Below are 17,484 nucleotides of genomic sequence, written 5' to 3' on the forward strand. Positions count from 1 at the left end.
CTAAGATATTAAAAATAAGATAAATATTATGGTATATAAAACCCAAGTAAGGTGGCATAAGTAAATATATGGACCTTGATAAGCTTTTAAAAACCCTAGCCTTTTACCTCTTAAGTTACAGGTATATATACATAAGAAGGTTCCTTTTGTTTCAGCCGCAACACACTATTAAGGTTTTCTTTTCTTCTATGCGGCTGTGCATGGAAACCTATAGGTATGATTTTCTCATGCTCTAAATTTAAGAAGTTTGAATATTCAATAGCTAGCAATTGTCATAAACCTAGACTATCATTATATTAATAGAAAAATGGCTCCTATAATTGTTATTATATTAGATTAGGAATGGTCAATATGGTTGTATGTCAAGAAAGGGTACTCCACAGGCTTTGAAATTGTACATAATAGAGTAATAGGCTTGGACCTTATCAACTCAATTTTGTCACCATGTGAAAGGGAAAAGGTTGCTTTATGGTTGATATTTATCTTCTTATCATCCTTCTAGTGACGTGTATTCAGCTCTAAATTATTGTAGAAGGTAGCAATGCTTTTCAAGCCTAGAATATCTTGTTAGCCCCTATAACGCAGGAATAAGATATTATATATTATTTAAGTTAACCAATTTGCCATCCATGCACTGCCATTGTTCAGAAAATTGACTAGTAATATCTTATGTTTTGTGGCATCAAGGGATTTATGGTGGCAGATATAGGTGAACACTATAATTAGAATAGTTGTGAAAATTTTGGAAACCTGATTGACAAGTTCAAGCAACAAACGGGGCATTTAAATGCTCCCATTTATCAATTTAATAGCTGCAATCCCAAGTAGTGATGGCCACAAATTCAATAGCCAAGCCCACTGACAAAGTTGAAATGTATTTCAAAGAAACTAGACACCTCCGTAGGCCTTAATGATGATAAGTTAAACTCTGTAAATGTGAAAATAGATTGTTAAGTGGGAAAATTTTATATTGATGGACCTATTTTTGCTAGGTCCTAATTCTACTGATTTATTGTGACTCAAGGGTGGTTGATTTCTTTTATTTTTGCAAATAAGAGGGAAGTGATGTTTACTAATTTTGGGGGTTTTCCCAAAACAGTGTTGATTATTAAACTATTCTATATCAAAGAAATATGTTGATATTCTTTAAATAAATTGATATTTTATAAATGTTTGATGTGCACATTGACTATTCGTTTTATGAAAAACTTGTGGGACAACCTAAATTTATTTAAACTTGTATGTGTGAATACATCCTTATATTTTTTAGAATTATGAATGAATTATTTTTGTGAGCATCTTGAATATGTTTTGAAAACCTATGGCAAGTCATGATTAAAAGCTCAATATTGTATTTAGTTCTTAGAAAGGGATAATCATACTGCAGCTAGTCCTTAGCAAGGGATGGTCTCAAAAAAGGGGACAGTGCACATTTGATAGCTCCTTAGTAAGGGAGTATACTATTGAGGATCCAAAAAGGAAGCTTCTTAGCAAAGGAGTGCACGTTTAGGTTCCAAAGAAGCCACCCTTAAGAAAGGGACGAAAAAGGAGATTCTAGTCCTAAAGGGGGACAACACAACCCTATCAACGGGGCTTAAACGTTGACCACTAGAAAAGCCTAGGAAATTGTTATATATGATGGTATTGATATATATATATATATATAAATATATATATATATATATATCATGATGGCTCACAATATAAAGATATTTTTTTTATAAATGAAATATTTAATGATAAAATGTTGATGAGTTACAAGTTATGAATTTGTTGTAAGAATTATTTATTTGAAAGTGACAGTTTTTAGACCCCTTAAACAATTGATTAAACCTAGGTAATTAGCAAAGTTGTTACTTAGTCCAATTAAACAAGACTAGGTTATCACAATAATAAAGATCAAATCATGCAAAGCAGCGGAAAATAAATAAGACAATGATATGATCACCCAGGAAACCAAACCGGTAAAAACCTGGGGAGGATTTGACCTAGCTATCCTCAAGGTAAACTTGAATCCACTATCTCGAAATAATTGAAGTTCATACAAAAGGACTTACAAGCACCCTCGCTTGACTTCCTAATGCTACCAACCAGTAGAACTTACTGACACGACCACGTGCAAGCTCCGAATCCACGGACTCCTTCTTTCTTGGATTCCCACCAGCTACAAGCACACCCGCTTGTGTATTCTTTAAGCTTTAATGGCAGCAACTGAATTGATCATCAAGGTGTAGAAAAATATCTCCTCCTTGAAAACCCTAAGTTTGTGTAAAGGAAAACTCCTCTAGATCTCACAAGAGATTTACATAAACCGCAATATGAGCAACACTAAAACGTGGTTAGGATTTGCCTTTTATACTTAGGACAAATAAGAAACTCTATAAACGTTTTAAAACAACTAGGGCTGAGTTGGAAAATTCTGCAGAAAAGCGATCTGCCCGAGCTTCGATCGGTCGAGCCTGAGCTTCGATCAGTCGAGCCTAAGCTTCGATCGAGCCAGGCCGAAAGCCACAGTGCTTCCTGCTTTAAACTCGATTCCAACTTTACATTGACATACAACTTTGAGCTAGCTTTAAACACTTCTAAACACATTGTTTTGATCATGGTTTGCCAACAATACAAATTAGAGTTCTAAATACATAAAATCCTAAACTTTAGAACCTAATAGAAAGGTTTGTTCCTACACCCCAATGTTAGCGAATTCCACTTATTGAGTTATCTCACCCCTTTTATTCCTCCTTACAGATACATTAGAGGGATCATTAGAGTAGAGATTCTTGGAGGACAATAGTTACAAATTATATTGTGAAACTAAGGATTTCATTATTATTTTTATGATATTGAATATTGTACTGGAGAATTATTTTGAGGATATTTTATCTTTGGTGGAATTAGAGCTTTGACAATTGTAATGAGATTTTAGGTTGTTGGTTACATTTATTTAATATTTTTATAGATTATTTAGATTGAACAGACATTTATTATTTATGATTTTGGGGCGTTACAATTGTGGTATCAGAGCCAGGTTATGATTCTGTAGACACTTGAAAACAAGGTTATGATCCTGTAGACACTTGAAACTAGGTTATGATCTTGATTTTTTTTTGTCAGAGCATTTGGTATCTAGGTTATGTTTGATGAGAAATTTTAAATAATTTTGGCAATGTCACTTCTTATGTTTGGTAGTAATAATTGTTGCACTGTCCATATTTCTTGATTTTTTTGTTAACTAGCTATCATGCCACCCAAAAAGAAGAGAGTAGCTAATTCCAATAGGGATGAACCTATTGTTAATTTGCAATGGTCAAACAAAGCAAGGGTTGATACTGAGGTTGAAGTCACTTAAAACGTGAAAGATAATGAACGTCCTAGGGTGACACGCACTAATCCTTTGGATCAAGCTGTAACTCGACTATTGGACAAGTTGACCCATGCCTCTAGTAGAGGTGTAGGTAGAGTAGAGGCAAGGGTTGGTTGCTCTTTTGAGACTTTGGTGTGTAATTCTATGCTTAAGTCTTGTGTCATCCAAATTGAGAATAGGGAAATGTTAGCAGAGTTAATTTTGATGGACATGTATGATTATGATATAATTTTGGGGATGGACGGGTTGGCAGCTGATCATGCTAGTGTAGATTGTTTTGGAAAGGAGGTGGTGTTTTGGCCTCCAAGAGAACACAAATTTTGATTAAAGGGCTCTATGATGCATGCTTTACCTAGGGTGATATCAGCCCTTCGAGCTAAGCGTCTATTATGGAAAGGATGCCAAGGGTACCTAGCTCATGTGGTGGACACTAGGAAAGAGGTATTGAAGTTGGGTGATATCCTTGTTGTGAGGGATTTTCTTGATGTCTTTCCTGAAGACCTATTAGGGATACCTGTAGATAGGGAGATTGAATTCTCCATTGATGTGCTCCCCGAAACTTCTCTTATATCGAAAGCACCATATCAAATGGCATCAACTGAACTTAAGAAACTCAAGGAATAGTTACAAGAACTTCTTAATAGGGGGTTCATCAGACCAAGTGCATCTCCTTGGGGTGCACCAATTTTATTTGTGAAGAAGAAGGATGGGACTATGAGGTTGTGTATTGACTACCGTGAGTTAAATCGGGTTACTGTGAGAAACAAATACCTTTTCCCTTGTAATGATGACCTATTTGATCAATTGCAAGGGGCACAAGTCTTCCCTAAGATTGCCTTGCATTCTAGGTATCACCAGTTGAAAATCAAGAGTAAAGACATACCTAAGACAGTTTTCAAGACTAGGTATGGGCACTATGAATTCTTGGTAATGCATTTTGGATTGACCAATACTCCTACTGCATTTATAGACTTGATAAATAAGGTGTTTCATAAGTACTTAGACCGCTTTGTTATTGTCTTTATTGATGACATTCTAATCTTCTCCAAAAGCATGGAAGAACATGAAGAGCACTTGAGATTTTTTTTTCAAATTTTGAGGGAGAAGAAGCTATATTAAAAGTTTAAGAAGTGTGAATTTTGGCTTGACCAAATGATGTTCCTAGGGCATGTGATATCTGAGGCAGGGATTTCTCTAAACCCTAATAAGGTTGAAGCTGTGGTTGATTGGGCAAGACTGACGAATGTGAGTGAGGTTAGAAGCTTTTTGGGTCTTGCTCTTTATTATAGGAGGTTTGTGGAGGGATTTTCTCGTATTGCAGCCCCATTGACTCAATTAACTTGTAAGAATGCCAAGTTTGTGTGGACAGAAGGATGTGAAAAGAGTTTTCAAGAACTTAAGCAAAGGTTGGTCACTACACCAGTACTAACCATCCCTAGCAACTTAGGAGGCTTTGTCATTTATAGTGATGCTTCAAGAAAAGGGCTTGGTTGTGTGTTGATGCAGCATGCTAAAGTCATAGCTTATGCTTCTCGCCAATTAAAAAGTCATGAACAAAATTATCCCACTCATGATTTGGAGTTGGCTACAGTGGTGTTTGCATTGAAGATTTGGAGACATTATCTGTATGGTGGAAGGTGTGAGATTTATACAGATCATAAGAGCTTGAAGTACTTCTTTACTCAGGAAAAATTGAATATGAGACAACGAAGGTGGTTTGAGTTGATTAAAGATTATGATTGCTCAATCAATTACCATCCAAGCAAGGCTAATGTGGTGGCTGATGCACTTAGTCAGAAGCCTTTCGGTTGCTTAACTGCCTTGTTAACTACTCAAAAGGAGATTATTGATGATTTGGAGAGGATGGAAGTTGAAATTGTCAAGGGTGATTCCCAAGCTTTTATGGCTAGTTTGATAATACAACCCACTTTGATTGAGAGAATTAAGACTTCACAAGTTGATGATGCATAAATTGTAAAGATCATAGCAGAAGTACAAGAAGGGAAGAAACCCGAATTTAATGTGTTGAATGATGGTGTTTAAGGTTTGAAAATAGACTTTGTGTGCCAAATGATTTTGCATTAAAGAAGGAGATTATGGAAAAAGCCCATCGTACCCCATATTTAGTGCACCCTGGTACCACTAAAATGTATCGTGACATTCAAGAAACTTATTAGTGGAATAACATAAAAAGAGAGATAGCTCAATTTGTGGAGCAATGCTTGACTTGTCAACAAATTAAGGCACTACACCATAGACCTTCAAGATTGTTACAACCACTTCCTATTCCCGAATGGAAGTGGGAGCGTATATGTATGGATTTTGTGACTGGTTTGCCAAGATCTCTTAAAGGACATGAGGCCATTTGGGTAATTATAGATAGGATGACGAAAATATCACATTTTATTCTAGTTAAGATAAATTACTCACTTGATCAATTAGCACAGATATATATTGATGAGATTGTGAGTCTTCATGGAGTTCCGGTATCAATTGTGTCTAATCGAGCCCCAAAATTCACCTTTAAGTTTTGGGAAAGCTTACATAAGACCTTGGGTACTAATCTCAGCTTTAGTCCAACCTTCCACCCGTAAGCAGATGGACTATCAGAAAGGACTATTTGGACTTAGGAGGACATGTTAAGGGCTTGTGTATTGGATTTCAAAGGAAGTTGGGAAAAATACTTGTCTTTAGTGGGATTTGCCTATAATAATAGTTACCACTCTAGTATTGAGATGGCTCCTGTAAGGCTTTGTATGGTAGAAAATGCAGGTCCCCATTGTGTTGGGAAGAGGTTGGTGAAAGACAATTGTTGGGACCAAAAATCATTCAGATGACATCTGAGAAGATTAATCTAATTCGTAAAAGATTGCAAACAGTACAAAGTCAACAAAAGAGTTATTATGACTACTCGAGAAGGGAAGTAGAATTTGAAATTGGAGATATGGTATTTTGGAAAGTCGCCCCAACGAAGGGTGTGATGAGATTTGGGAAGAAAGGGAAGTTGAGTCCCAGATTTGTTGGTCCATTTGAGATCCTAAAACGCATTGGTAAAGTTGCCTACAAGACCGCCTACACTTGTAGGAGTGCATAACGTGTTTCATGTTTCCATGCTAACGAAGTACATCCCGGATCCTTCACATGTTTTGAACTATGAGCCACTCAAGATCAAAGACAACTTGACTTATGAGGAAGTTCCAATCCAAATTCTTGACCGCAAGGATCAAGTGCTACGCACCAAGACCATATCATTGGTTAAGGTCCTTTGGAAGAATCACACAGTGGAGGAGGCATCTTGGGAGCGAGAAGATGAGATAAAATCAAATTACCAGAGTTGTTCTTTAATGAAGATATGTATAATTTCGAGGAAGGAATTTTTTTTAAGGGGGGAAGGATGTAACACCCCATAATTTTATATAAATTTATTTCATATGCATAAATTAAAGAGGAGTTCCATAATTAAATGGATTTTTTTTTGAGAGAATTTCAATTAAATGGATTTAATTTATTTGGGACTAAAATATAAAAAATAAGATAATTACTATGATATATGAAGCCCAAGTAAGGTGGCATAAGTAAATATATGAGCCTTGATAAGCTTTTAAAAAACCTAGCCTTTTACCTCTTAAGTTACACGTGTATATAAGGTTTCTTTTGTTTTAGCCGCAACACACTATTAAAGTTTTCTTTTCTTCTGTGCGGCTGTGCGTGGAAACCTACAGGTATGATTTTCTTATGTTCTAAATTTAAGAAGTTTGAATATTCAATAGCTAGCAACTGTCATAAACCTAAACTATCATTATATTAATAGAAAAAAGGCTCCTATAATTGTTATTATATTAGATTAGGAATGTTCAATATGGCTGTATGTTAGGAAAGGCTACTCCACATGCTTTGAAATTGTACCTAATACAGTAATAGGCTTGGACCTTATCAATTCAAGTTTGTCACCATGTGAAAGGGAAAAGGTTGCTTTATGGTTGATATTTATCTTCTTATCATCCTTCTAGTGACGTGTATTCAACTCTAAATTATTGTAGAAGGCAGCAATGCTTTTCAAGCCTAGAATATCTTGTTAGCCCCTATAACGATGGAATAAGAAATTATATATTATTTAAGTTAACCAATTTGCCATCCACGCACTGCCATTGTTCAGAAAATTGACTAGCAATATCTTATGTTTTGTGGCATCAAGGGATTTCTGGTGGCAAATATAGGCAGACACTATAATTAGAATAGTTGTGAAAATTTTGGAAACCTGATTGACAAGTTCAGGCATCAAACGGGCCATTTCAATGCTCCCATTTATCAATTTAATAGCTGCAATCCCAAGTAGTGATGGCCACGAATTCAATAGCCAAGCCCATTGACAAAGCTGAAATGTATTTCAAAGAAACTAGACACCTCCGTAGACCTTAATGATGACAGGTTAAACTCTTTAAATGTGAAAACGGATTGTTAAGTGCTAAAATTTTGTATTGATGGACTTATTTTTTGTGTTGCTAGGTCCTAATTCTACTGATTTATTGTGACTTAAGGGTGGTTGATTTCTTTTATTTTTGCAAATAAGAGATAAGTGGTGTTTACTAATTTTGGGGGTTTTCCCAAAACAGTATTGATTATTAAACTATTTTATATCAAAGAAATATGTTGATATTCTTTAAATAAATTGATATTTTATAAATGTTTGATGTGTACATTGACTACTCGTTTTATGAAAAACTTGTGGGACAACCTAAATTTATTTAAACTTGTATGTGTGAATATATCCTTACATTTTTTTAGAATTATGAATGGATTATTTTTGTGAGCATTTTGAATGGATTATTTTTGTAAGCATCTAGAATATGTTTTGAAAACCTATGGCAAGTTGTGATTAAAATCTCAGTATTGTATTTAGTTCTTAGTAAGGGATAATCATACTGCAGCTAGTCCATAGTAAGGAACGGCCCCAGAAAATGGGACAGTGGCAAGGGATACTATTAAGGATCCAAAAAGTAAGCTCCTTAGTAAGGGAGTACACATTTAGGTTCCAAAGGAGCCACTCTTAAGAAAGGGGATGAAAAGGGGGTTCCAGTCTTAAAAGGAGACAACACAACCCTATCAACGGGGCGTAAATGTTGACCACGAGAAAAGCCTAGGAAATTGTTATATATGATGGTATTGATATGTGTATATATATATATATATATATATATATATATATATATATATATCATGATGGCTCACAATATAAAGATATTTTTTTATATGAAATATTTGATGATAAAATGTTGATGAGTTACAAGTTATGAATTTGTTGTAAGAATTATTTATTCCCACACCCCAATGTTAGTGAATTCCACTTATTGAGTTATCTCACCCCATTTATTCCCCCTTAAAGATACATTAGAGGGATCATTGGAGTAGAGATTCTTGGAAGCCAACAGTTACAAATTATATTGTGAAACTGAAGATTTCATTATTATTTTTATGGTATTGAATATTGTATTAGAGAATTATTTTGAGGATATTTTATCTTTGGTGGAATTAGAGCTCTGACAATTGTGATGAAATTTTAGGTTGTTTGTTACATTTATTTAATATTTTTATGGATTATTTAGATTGAATAGACATTTATTATTTATGATTTTGGAGTGTTACACTTATAGCAACATATTTTACACTCGAAGTGTCATGCCCCAAACCCAAAAAAAGGTCCAAAGCTTGAGGAAACTACAACCCAAAAGTACTTGTAAATTTTTTTACAATTCAATCCAAAGAATTTCCATCAACATCAAGAAATTTTGACAACAATTTCATTAAGAGTGCTTCCAAAGTAAGTTAAAGGTCTGAATAATTATAAGGACCATTGACCACAAAAGAACGGAGGTTTGAAAAATTATAATTACACATCAATAACTTGTCCCATTAGGGATAAAAGTCATCACTACTATTAGTTACAAAAGAATGTGTCAAGTATTCTCTAGAATGTACAACACCTAAGGATCATTGCCACAAAAGTCTAGCCTAATGGAGGTTTGAAAAATTATAATTACACATCAATAACTTGTCCCATTAGGGATAAAAGTCATCACTACTATTAGTTACAAAAGAATGTGTCAAATATTCTCTAGAATGTACAACACCTAAGGATCATTGCCACAAAAGTCCAGCCTCCATTAGTAGTTGTCTAACTATTGCTAGCCACAAAAACCTATTACAAAAGGGTCGCTGCCTACTCTAAAAAAGTTAGTGAAAGAATGGGATGAGACAGCTCAGTAAATAGCATAATTAATAGGGATGGAGGAAATGAAAATTCCATTAAGATGATTATAGCCACAAAGACGTCACCATAAAGACAAGGTAATCACACGTCAAAAAGACGTCGTTACAGTGGCAAAATCATATCAAAAGCTCACAAGTATTCAAAACACATATTTTACTTCAAGTATTTTCATAAAATTGTCCAATAACCAAGACATCCATAAAATTTTCAAGGTCTCTAAAACTGTTCATTATCAATAATATTTTCTATCAATTTTTCCAAATATTACTAGTCAAGGTAAACGCATCTTTAGAAATTGCAACAATACAATAATTTCATGAAATCCATTATCAAAAGAATTCAAAGATGCTTGTCTTTGTCATGCCAAATATTCATGCATTTTCCCATATGCAATATTAAATATGATGTGTTTTTCATATATAATCATATATAGTAGGGTCACAACACGACACTTTTTAGAAAAACATAGCTCCCCAAATAATTTTCCAAAATATGTTACCCAAAACCAAAGTTTTATGCAATATGATTATCTTTCTAAAAAATCCCATTAAGGAGCCATTTACCTTGTAATCCGCAAAAAACCTAACTTCCAAAGCTTCAAAAATGGGTCAACTAAGACCTAAACAATGTCAAGCAAACCTATCACGATAAGTATCACGCTTGATAATATGTCTAGCTATGAAATGGAAAGTTACTAACTAAGCAACTAAATTAGCAAACCTAAATATTTAAAACGTCTTGGATTCCATCCTACTCACTCCTTTTATAATAAAGTGCTAATACTTTATAAGTTGCTCCCTTAAGATTTACCGAACATAACTAATAGAGACCCATGAAACAAGATATATCACAAAATCCACCATTACAAGCCAAATCTAAACTTTCAACTAGCTCCAAATTAAGCTCTATAGAAATAAAAATTAGATTTACCAATTATTTCACATTAGAAGACCAAAGTCAAATTTACCATCGGTAAACCTCAACTGGCCACCATTTAAAAAAAAAAAATATATCCACAACCATTCACAATAAAAGTACACAAAATCAAAATCCTAAATTGAATCACATAGATATCACCCAAGAAGCTCATATTAGAAAGAAATCTAACCACAACATGACAATCCACCAAAACGTTAAGAGTTTACCTTAAAAAAATGAGATAGTGGAGCCTAAGAGCTTCCTATATATGGTGTTTTCGGGTGAATCCCGTCAGAAAAACAATGGTGGAGTGAGCACCGGCGAGAGAGTGAGAGAGAGAGAGAGGTGTGAGGAGTGTGTTTGTGTTTATGCTTAGTTGGCCAGCCAAGAGAGAGATATGAGATGATATTTGTGTGGCGGCGGGGAAATAGTCAAATAGATGGGATAGGTGGTTCTCCAAAGAAATCTGATGCTTTTTTTTTTCAAAGCTTGGTGAAAGCTGTTGGCTCAATAGGACCTTCTATCGAAATATGGGATCTTGACATTGTATGTGTGGATTATTGATATTATTAATCCAAGTAGAATATTGATATTTCCAATTACCATGTGAAGTAAAAGGGACACATAAATTGTGGAGGAAAAGACTTTTACATAAAGAGTTTTATGGCCGAAAGAATTTCTTACCTCCACAGGGGCTAGTGGCTTTGCCACAGGACTTTGGTACAAAGACCACTTTGTCTATGTCAATCGTCTTGCAGGCGCTAACATGTACACGCATGAAATGTTCGCTTTCTAGACAACAACTTAGCATTGTGGATATGGATTTATCTTTTGGCGTTGAGTATGAATCAACAACTTTTGCCTAAGATTGCAATAATCAACAGTTTTTGGTTGCAATCTTAGACAGAAAGTTGCTGATTCTTTACTCAACGCCATGTCTTCAATAATATGTTGTTTCTCTTTTTGAGATTCCAATATTGTTTCTTAAAGCTCATTGGCTAGCTCTATGAATAATATGGATATTGTCTAATAATGTCTATAGTGAGAGACAAACGAAGAGAATACGGCTATTATTTATAGGGCAGAGAGGAGCTGGAAACAGAGAAAAGTCCATTTCAAGCTTCAAGTACTTGGAAAAAAAAAAGAAAGCTAAGAAGATAAAAAGGTAGAGGTGGAGAGTTTTAGGTGTTCGTATTGGTCAACAAGAGTAACTGCTTGCGTGCGTGTTTACTCAAGATTGCGTTCGTATTGGCAATCTGTGAAGTTTCCACGAAGTGCCTTATTCTTGGCGATTTTTTAGACTAAATCAAACTTAGGATTCTCGCATCAAGTAAGTGAAAAACAAAAGTATTACGTAATTAAATTCTCCCTAACCAAACAACAGGCAATGCTATTTGTAAGTAGTTTAGAGTTAATCATTTAAGCATATATCTTATCAGAGGCGGCTTAATGCATTTGGCCTAAGACGAAAATTAATTATTTTATTTTAAATGCAAATTTTCTACTAATTAATATGAGCTACATAATATTTTTTTTTTTTTTTTTTAGAAATTTTATGTATAGAAAAAGTTTGACAAAATTTTTCATACTTTCTGATGTGGCAGATTAATAGTGGTAAGTAAAAAAAATGATATTAGTGGTAGATTTAGATGAGAACTAGTAAAAGTTTACAAACTCAACTCTTATTATTATTCTTTTTTTTAAAAGTGCAACATTCATAATATTTTTTTTATAACAAATCCTTGGTTTTAAGTTGCCTTTTGTTTTCTATTTGAAAATATCACTATAATTATTTTTTTGTCATCAATAACAACCTACTACTTAACATTAGTTGTAAAAGTGTTGTGAAAAATATTGTGAACATTGCATTTTTTTTTAATCTGGTAAAAAAACTATTAATTTATTTATTGATTATAAATAATTCTATTGGTTAAAATTTGAGGGGCTTTTTTTTTTTACTTAGGGCCTTAGGCGATCGTATTTTTTGCTCTAACATTCAGCCGGTACTATATCTTATTCAACATATTCGTATAGTTGAGCCTATATTTTCTTTCATGCATGGAAGAATTTGACGATATAACTAAACTATAAGGCTCTTGACAAATAAATATATTATCTTAGCAGATCTATTTAATGTTGAGTACATTTAGAAATAAATCTACATAAATTTAAAATAAAGAAATTAATATGAACTCCAACTAGAGAAGGTATCAACTCATATATGTTCATCACTCTTCCCGTGTGGAGGTCCTTTAAAGCTAACAAAAAGTAATGTGCCCTGCTAGCAAATATATTATTTTTCTTGCATTTTTCAACATAAAACATTTTATATTAGAAAAAACTGAAAAAAAAATATTAGATTACTATATTGTGACAAACTTGGTCGTTGTTACAACTTATATAAAGGAATGGAATAAGTAAATTATTAGACTAGTTGATCTAAGTTGAGAACAAGTTGCCTCAATAATTACGTTAGGTTTAAAACAAGTATGATCTTGAAAATAAAAGTTAAGGATAATTACGTACCATGTTTCTATGATTTGCACTCTATCATAATTTGGAACACAGAATCACAAATATTTATATTACATTTGATCCCTACGATTTAGACTAAAATGAAATCGTTAGAGTTTTATCCAAATTATCCCTAACAGTTTCATTTCAATCCAAGCTTTAGGGTCAAGAATCATGTAACTTAGTAGCATAGCACATTCTTCTTTATTAAGAGAAGTACAATTTGAATCTCTCCTCCTCATTATTGTAACTATTGAATATAAAAAAAAAAAAAAAAAAAAAAAAAAAAAAAAAAAAAAAAAATCAAACTTTAGGGAGTCAACATGTAGTAATTAATTGAGAAAACTTGTGAGGCTAGATTGTGTTAGGCCATACCAAAAGGGGAAATTTTTATCCACAACTACAAAATCTAATAATTTGAAGAAACCCAAACAATTTATATTTTAATTCAAACTTTTGAAAGGTCAAATATAGCAATTGAAAATTCAAATATTTATTAAATTATGATAAAACCAAACTAAAAGGGAGTAATTTGTAAATTTTCCTAAAATTTATTGTAAAAGAAACATTTGGCTAAAACAACATAATAAAAGAATAAGATCGTTAGATTGAATACATGTGATCATGATCTCTTAACTTACAAATATTTTTTTTTTCTTTTGTCTTTTTTAATAATTCAATTCAGGGATGGGGCCAGGAGATTGATTGGGGGTGGGGGGAGTGGGGTGAAGTATTAAAAAAATTTATGAAAGAAAGAGTCTGAAAAGCTACAATGATGATTTGGTTGTCTGAGTTTTTTGAATGTTGTAAGAGGAGGTTAGTATGGAACAAATTTAATGTAATCTTGTTGAATTTCGTCACGTTGAACAACAGGATACTCACATATGTGCATACGCAATTTGAGATGCTGGTTCAATGAACTAATATTATTTGAATTATTTTTATAAAAAAAGTCAAATATTGTAGTTATTTTTCCCCCAAATCTACAAATCCAATAAAAGTTTCAATAATGTTCTAACAAAAATATTAATTATACTACTAAGATTAATTAATTATAAAGTATGTCAGGACAAATCACAAATAAATAAACAAAAGGAGGACAAACAAACAAACAAGATACCCACTCCAACACTACGCAGTGTAGACGGCACTACAATCCACACAGACCACATAGGGCCGGGCTTTAGACTTATTGAAAATTTGAGCTGTACACCTCAAAATTTCAATAAGTCTAATGCACACCAAAACTTTCAGCAACAAACCCGTCAAAACTTTCAAACTCAATCAACGTCACAGTAAATGTCTTTTCAAAAAACTTTACAATAACTAAATGTAAAGTGTGCTTTTGAATATCGTTTATTTTGTTAAAAATTAGAAACTAAAAATTAAAAACAATAAAAAAATTATTGGTTGAGTTTTGGTTACTGGTTGAGTTTCGGTTCATGGTTCATGTCCAATGAATAGTACAACAGGCGCTAGACTTAAAAAAAAAAAAAAAAAAAGTAGTCAAAAACGCAGACACCAAATCCAAACAAATACAAAGGTGGAGTTTGAATACAGATTATTCAGTGCACGTCTGCATCTGCGTTTAAAAACAGTGAGTCCCGTGTACTATTCACGGGACCTACAAACTATTTTTTTCAACAAAAACAACTTTAAAGTTGTGTCCCACAATACTATTCATACATTTAAAAATTATTTTACTATAGTGTTTTTAGTTTTCAATAATAAGTGATATTCAAATAGACCAAAAGTCTTTACTTTCAAATAATTAAATATTCGTGCATTCAAAGCAATTGAAATAAAGCATCAACCCAAAAAAAAAAAAAAAAGGTTAAGACTTTAACAGTACAAATAAGAATGGAAAAAACAAATTACTCAAACCTTAGCTAAATATAGGTAAGAACGGAAAAAAAAAAAAATTACCTATATATATTAGCTATATATCGGTAATTTAGTGGTTACCTATATATACTGTTCAGTCCCTGATTCAATATTGTTACAATAAGAACGGAAAAAATTATTCAAACTTTTTTTTATTTTTTTATTTTATGAAATAGATCAGGTAATATTACTTAGCTATAAAGGCTGTAAATTTTAAATATGTTTGTACCTCTTATAAATTCTTCTTATACATCAATTTTATATATTCCTCATTTCCTTTTACAAAATAATGGGGTTTCTATCATGTTCTTTTTCAGTCCAAAAAGACAAAAAGGAAACAAACAAGTTTAAGCTAGCTTTTTACACGTCATCGACAGAGAATTTTGAACGTTATGCATGCGAAAGGCTCCTACTTCCAAAAAAGGTAACAAAAAAGTAAGCTTTTTGCTTGTATTTTAGTGTGAAGAAATAAAGTTTGTTCACATGCATATCAACCCATTTGCACCGTAATTAACGCATGGTTCTGCATGCATAAAATGAGCCCAATTTCAAGGCTCAAAAGCTAAGCTTTTCATCCTAATCTTTCCCTCAAGACCCCTATAAAAACCATCTCTCACTACCCCAATGAACCAACCAACACACACACATACAATATCGTAAGAGAGATATGGCAATGTACTTCAATACTAACATCTTGCTCTTGGCTTTCTTCGCCATTGCTGGGATTCTGTTCTCCGGTAACAACAACAACAACATGGTTGTTGGCGACGACTGCCAAGGTGACATGCAGGGTTTGGTAGCTCAATGTGCTATGTACGTTCAAAAGGGTATGCCAAAGATGAACCCATCTCAACAATGCTGCAGTGTTATCCAGAAGGCGGACATGCCATGCGTGTGCCAGCACATGACCGCGGATGTTGAGAAGATGATTGACATGGACAAAGTGATCTTTGTAGCACAGTACTGTGGCAGGCCAGTGGCCCCTGGAACCACCTGTGGAAGTAAGAAACTCCTAAAACTCTTTATATATATATATATATAGAGAGAGAGAGAGAGAGAGAGAGAGAGAGGGTTGTATTAATGGGCATGGCAAGTTAACAACTTTTTTGAAATTTTTTTGACAAATTTTTTGTTTTTTTTTGTTTTTTTTTTTTTTTTTACAATTTTATCTCATTTTTTCAGCTTTATAAATACTGCTTGGTGTATTTTTTAACCTTTTTTTTTTGTCTTTTTTGCACCTTAACAAGCACTGGTTGGTATTTGTTAACATTTCTCATATATATATATATATATATATATGAACCTATTCTCCACGATTTATGTGTTCCTTTTATTCCGTATGGTAATTGGAAATGAATGTTGTGCGTGTGTATGTTTTTTGTTTGGTGATGAGTTGGTAAATTAGCATAGTTTGGATTAGTTTTTTATTTTGGTTATTTGGTTAAGTACAACTTTTTAAAGTTTTTAACATATTTTATAATGTTTTTTATTTTTATTTTTTTGGGATTAGTGTATCATAGTTTAGCATTAAAAAAATAGAGTGTGGCTATTTAAATTTAAAAAATAATAAGAGATAAGGAGGAAAATAGGGTGCATCTATTTAAATTTCAAAAATAATAAGAGATAAGAAGACTGTAAACTACTAAGAACATGAGTTAGTGAGAGCTTTTAAATTGTGAATTTTTATTTTATAGATTTGCCCCCCTTAATTGAAAACCTATAAGCAAGCAAAGAAGGGATATTTTGAAATATTCAAGACAGGATTCACAACTTAATAAATAACTTAAAAGTCTTTTAAATTGTAGTATAGATAACCAAATAATTGAAATAAACAAATAGACTTTCACAATAATTAGTTAATTCAAATACACATATTTGAACTTATTTTGACTTAGGTAAAAATGAAATTATTCCTTTTGTCTTTACTTTTCTAGAGTCGAAAAAACGAAAAAGGGTTGCTTTGCTTAGTCGTTTATGGAATCGCAATTTGGGTTTATACATGTTTTGCTTAACTCTTGTTATATCTATTGCAGGTTACACTGTTCCATCACCACCAACAATAGCATGAAGTTAAATAAAGTGACTGCATGCAAATTTAAGAGCTATGACTTATGTAATGTCAGAGAAGAAAAAATGACATAAATTTGGAAATCATATGCTTCTATGTTTTATTACTAAAAATATCTATCATTACTTGTGTGAATTTAAGTTTGCCGATGGAATGAATTTGTTAGATTAAATTTTTAAATCCATCATTTCTAGACCTTTGGGACAATGTTAACTTAACATGGAGAATCTTCATAGCTTTTTGAATAATTGAAAATTTAATATAATTAATTGTTAAGAACAAATCAATGACATTATTTAAAAGTCTATGGTTTTTTAGGGTTTTTGTTTAGAAGAAGAAGAGTAGAATTATGGCGCCATGTTTTTCTTTTTGATTTTGGGAGAGTCGGTTATGAGTCAAAATGACGATTTTGACCTTTTTTTTTGGATGATGTGGCAAGATCTGGTTGGGTGGTAGTTTATATTTTGAAAA

General features: G+C 32.8%; 1 protein-coding gene and 1 long non-coding RNA gene across 2 annotated transcripts; one reads left to right on the top strand and one right to left on the bottom strand.

Annotated features, from left to right (window-relative positions):
* Nucleotides 1-9,218: 9,218 nt before the first annotated feature.
* On the bottom strand, nt 9,219-11,563 carry LOC126723737 (uncharacterized). Its single transcript, XR_007654441.1, has 2 exons — nt 9,490-11,563; nt 9,219-9,342 (listed from the first exon to the last, which is right to left on the bottom strand). It is a non-coding gene; the product is annotated as an uncharacterized LOC126723737 (long non-coding RNA).
* Nucleotides 11,564-15,525: 3,962 nt separating this feature from the next.
* Nucleotides 15,526-17,157, top strand: LOC126723738 (uncharacterized). Its single transcript, XM_050427527.1, has 2 exons — nt 15,526-15,946; nt 16,979-17,157. Exons 1-2 carry the CDS (start codon nt 15,613-15,615, stop codon nt 17,011-17,013), a joined length of 369 nt encoding a protein of 122 aa, XP_050283484.1. The 5' UTR covers nt 15,526-15,612; the 3' UTR covers nt 17,014-17,157.
* The last annotated feature ends 327 nt before the right edge of the window (nt 17,158-17,484 follow it).

Source organism: Quercus robur, chromosome 4 (genome assembly GCF_932294415.1).
Source record: "Quercus robur chromosome 4, dhQueRobu3.1, whole genome shotgun sequence".
Lineage (NCBI taxonomy): Eukaryota > Viridiplantae > Streptophyta > Magnoliopsida > Fagales > Fagaceae > Quercus > Quercus robur.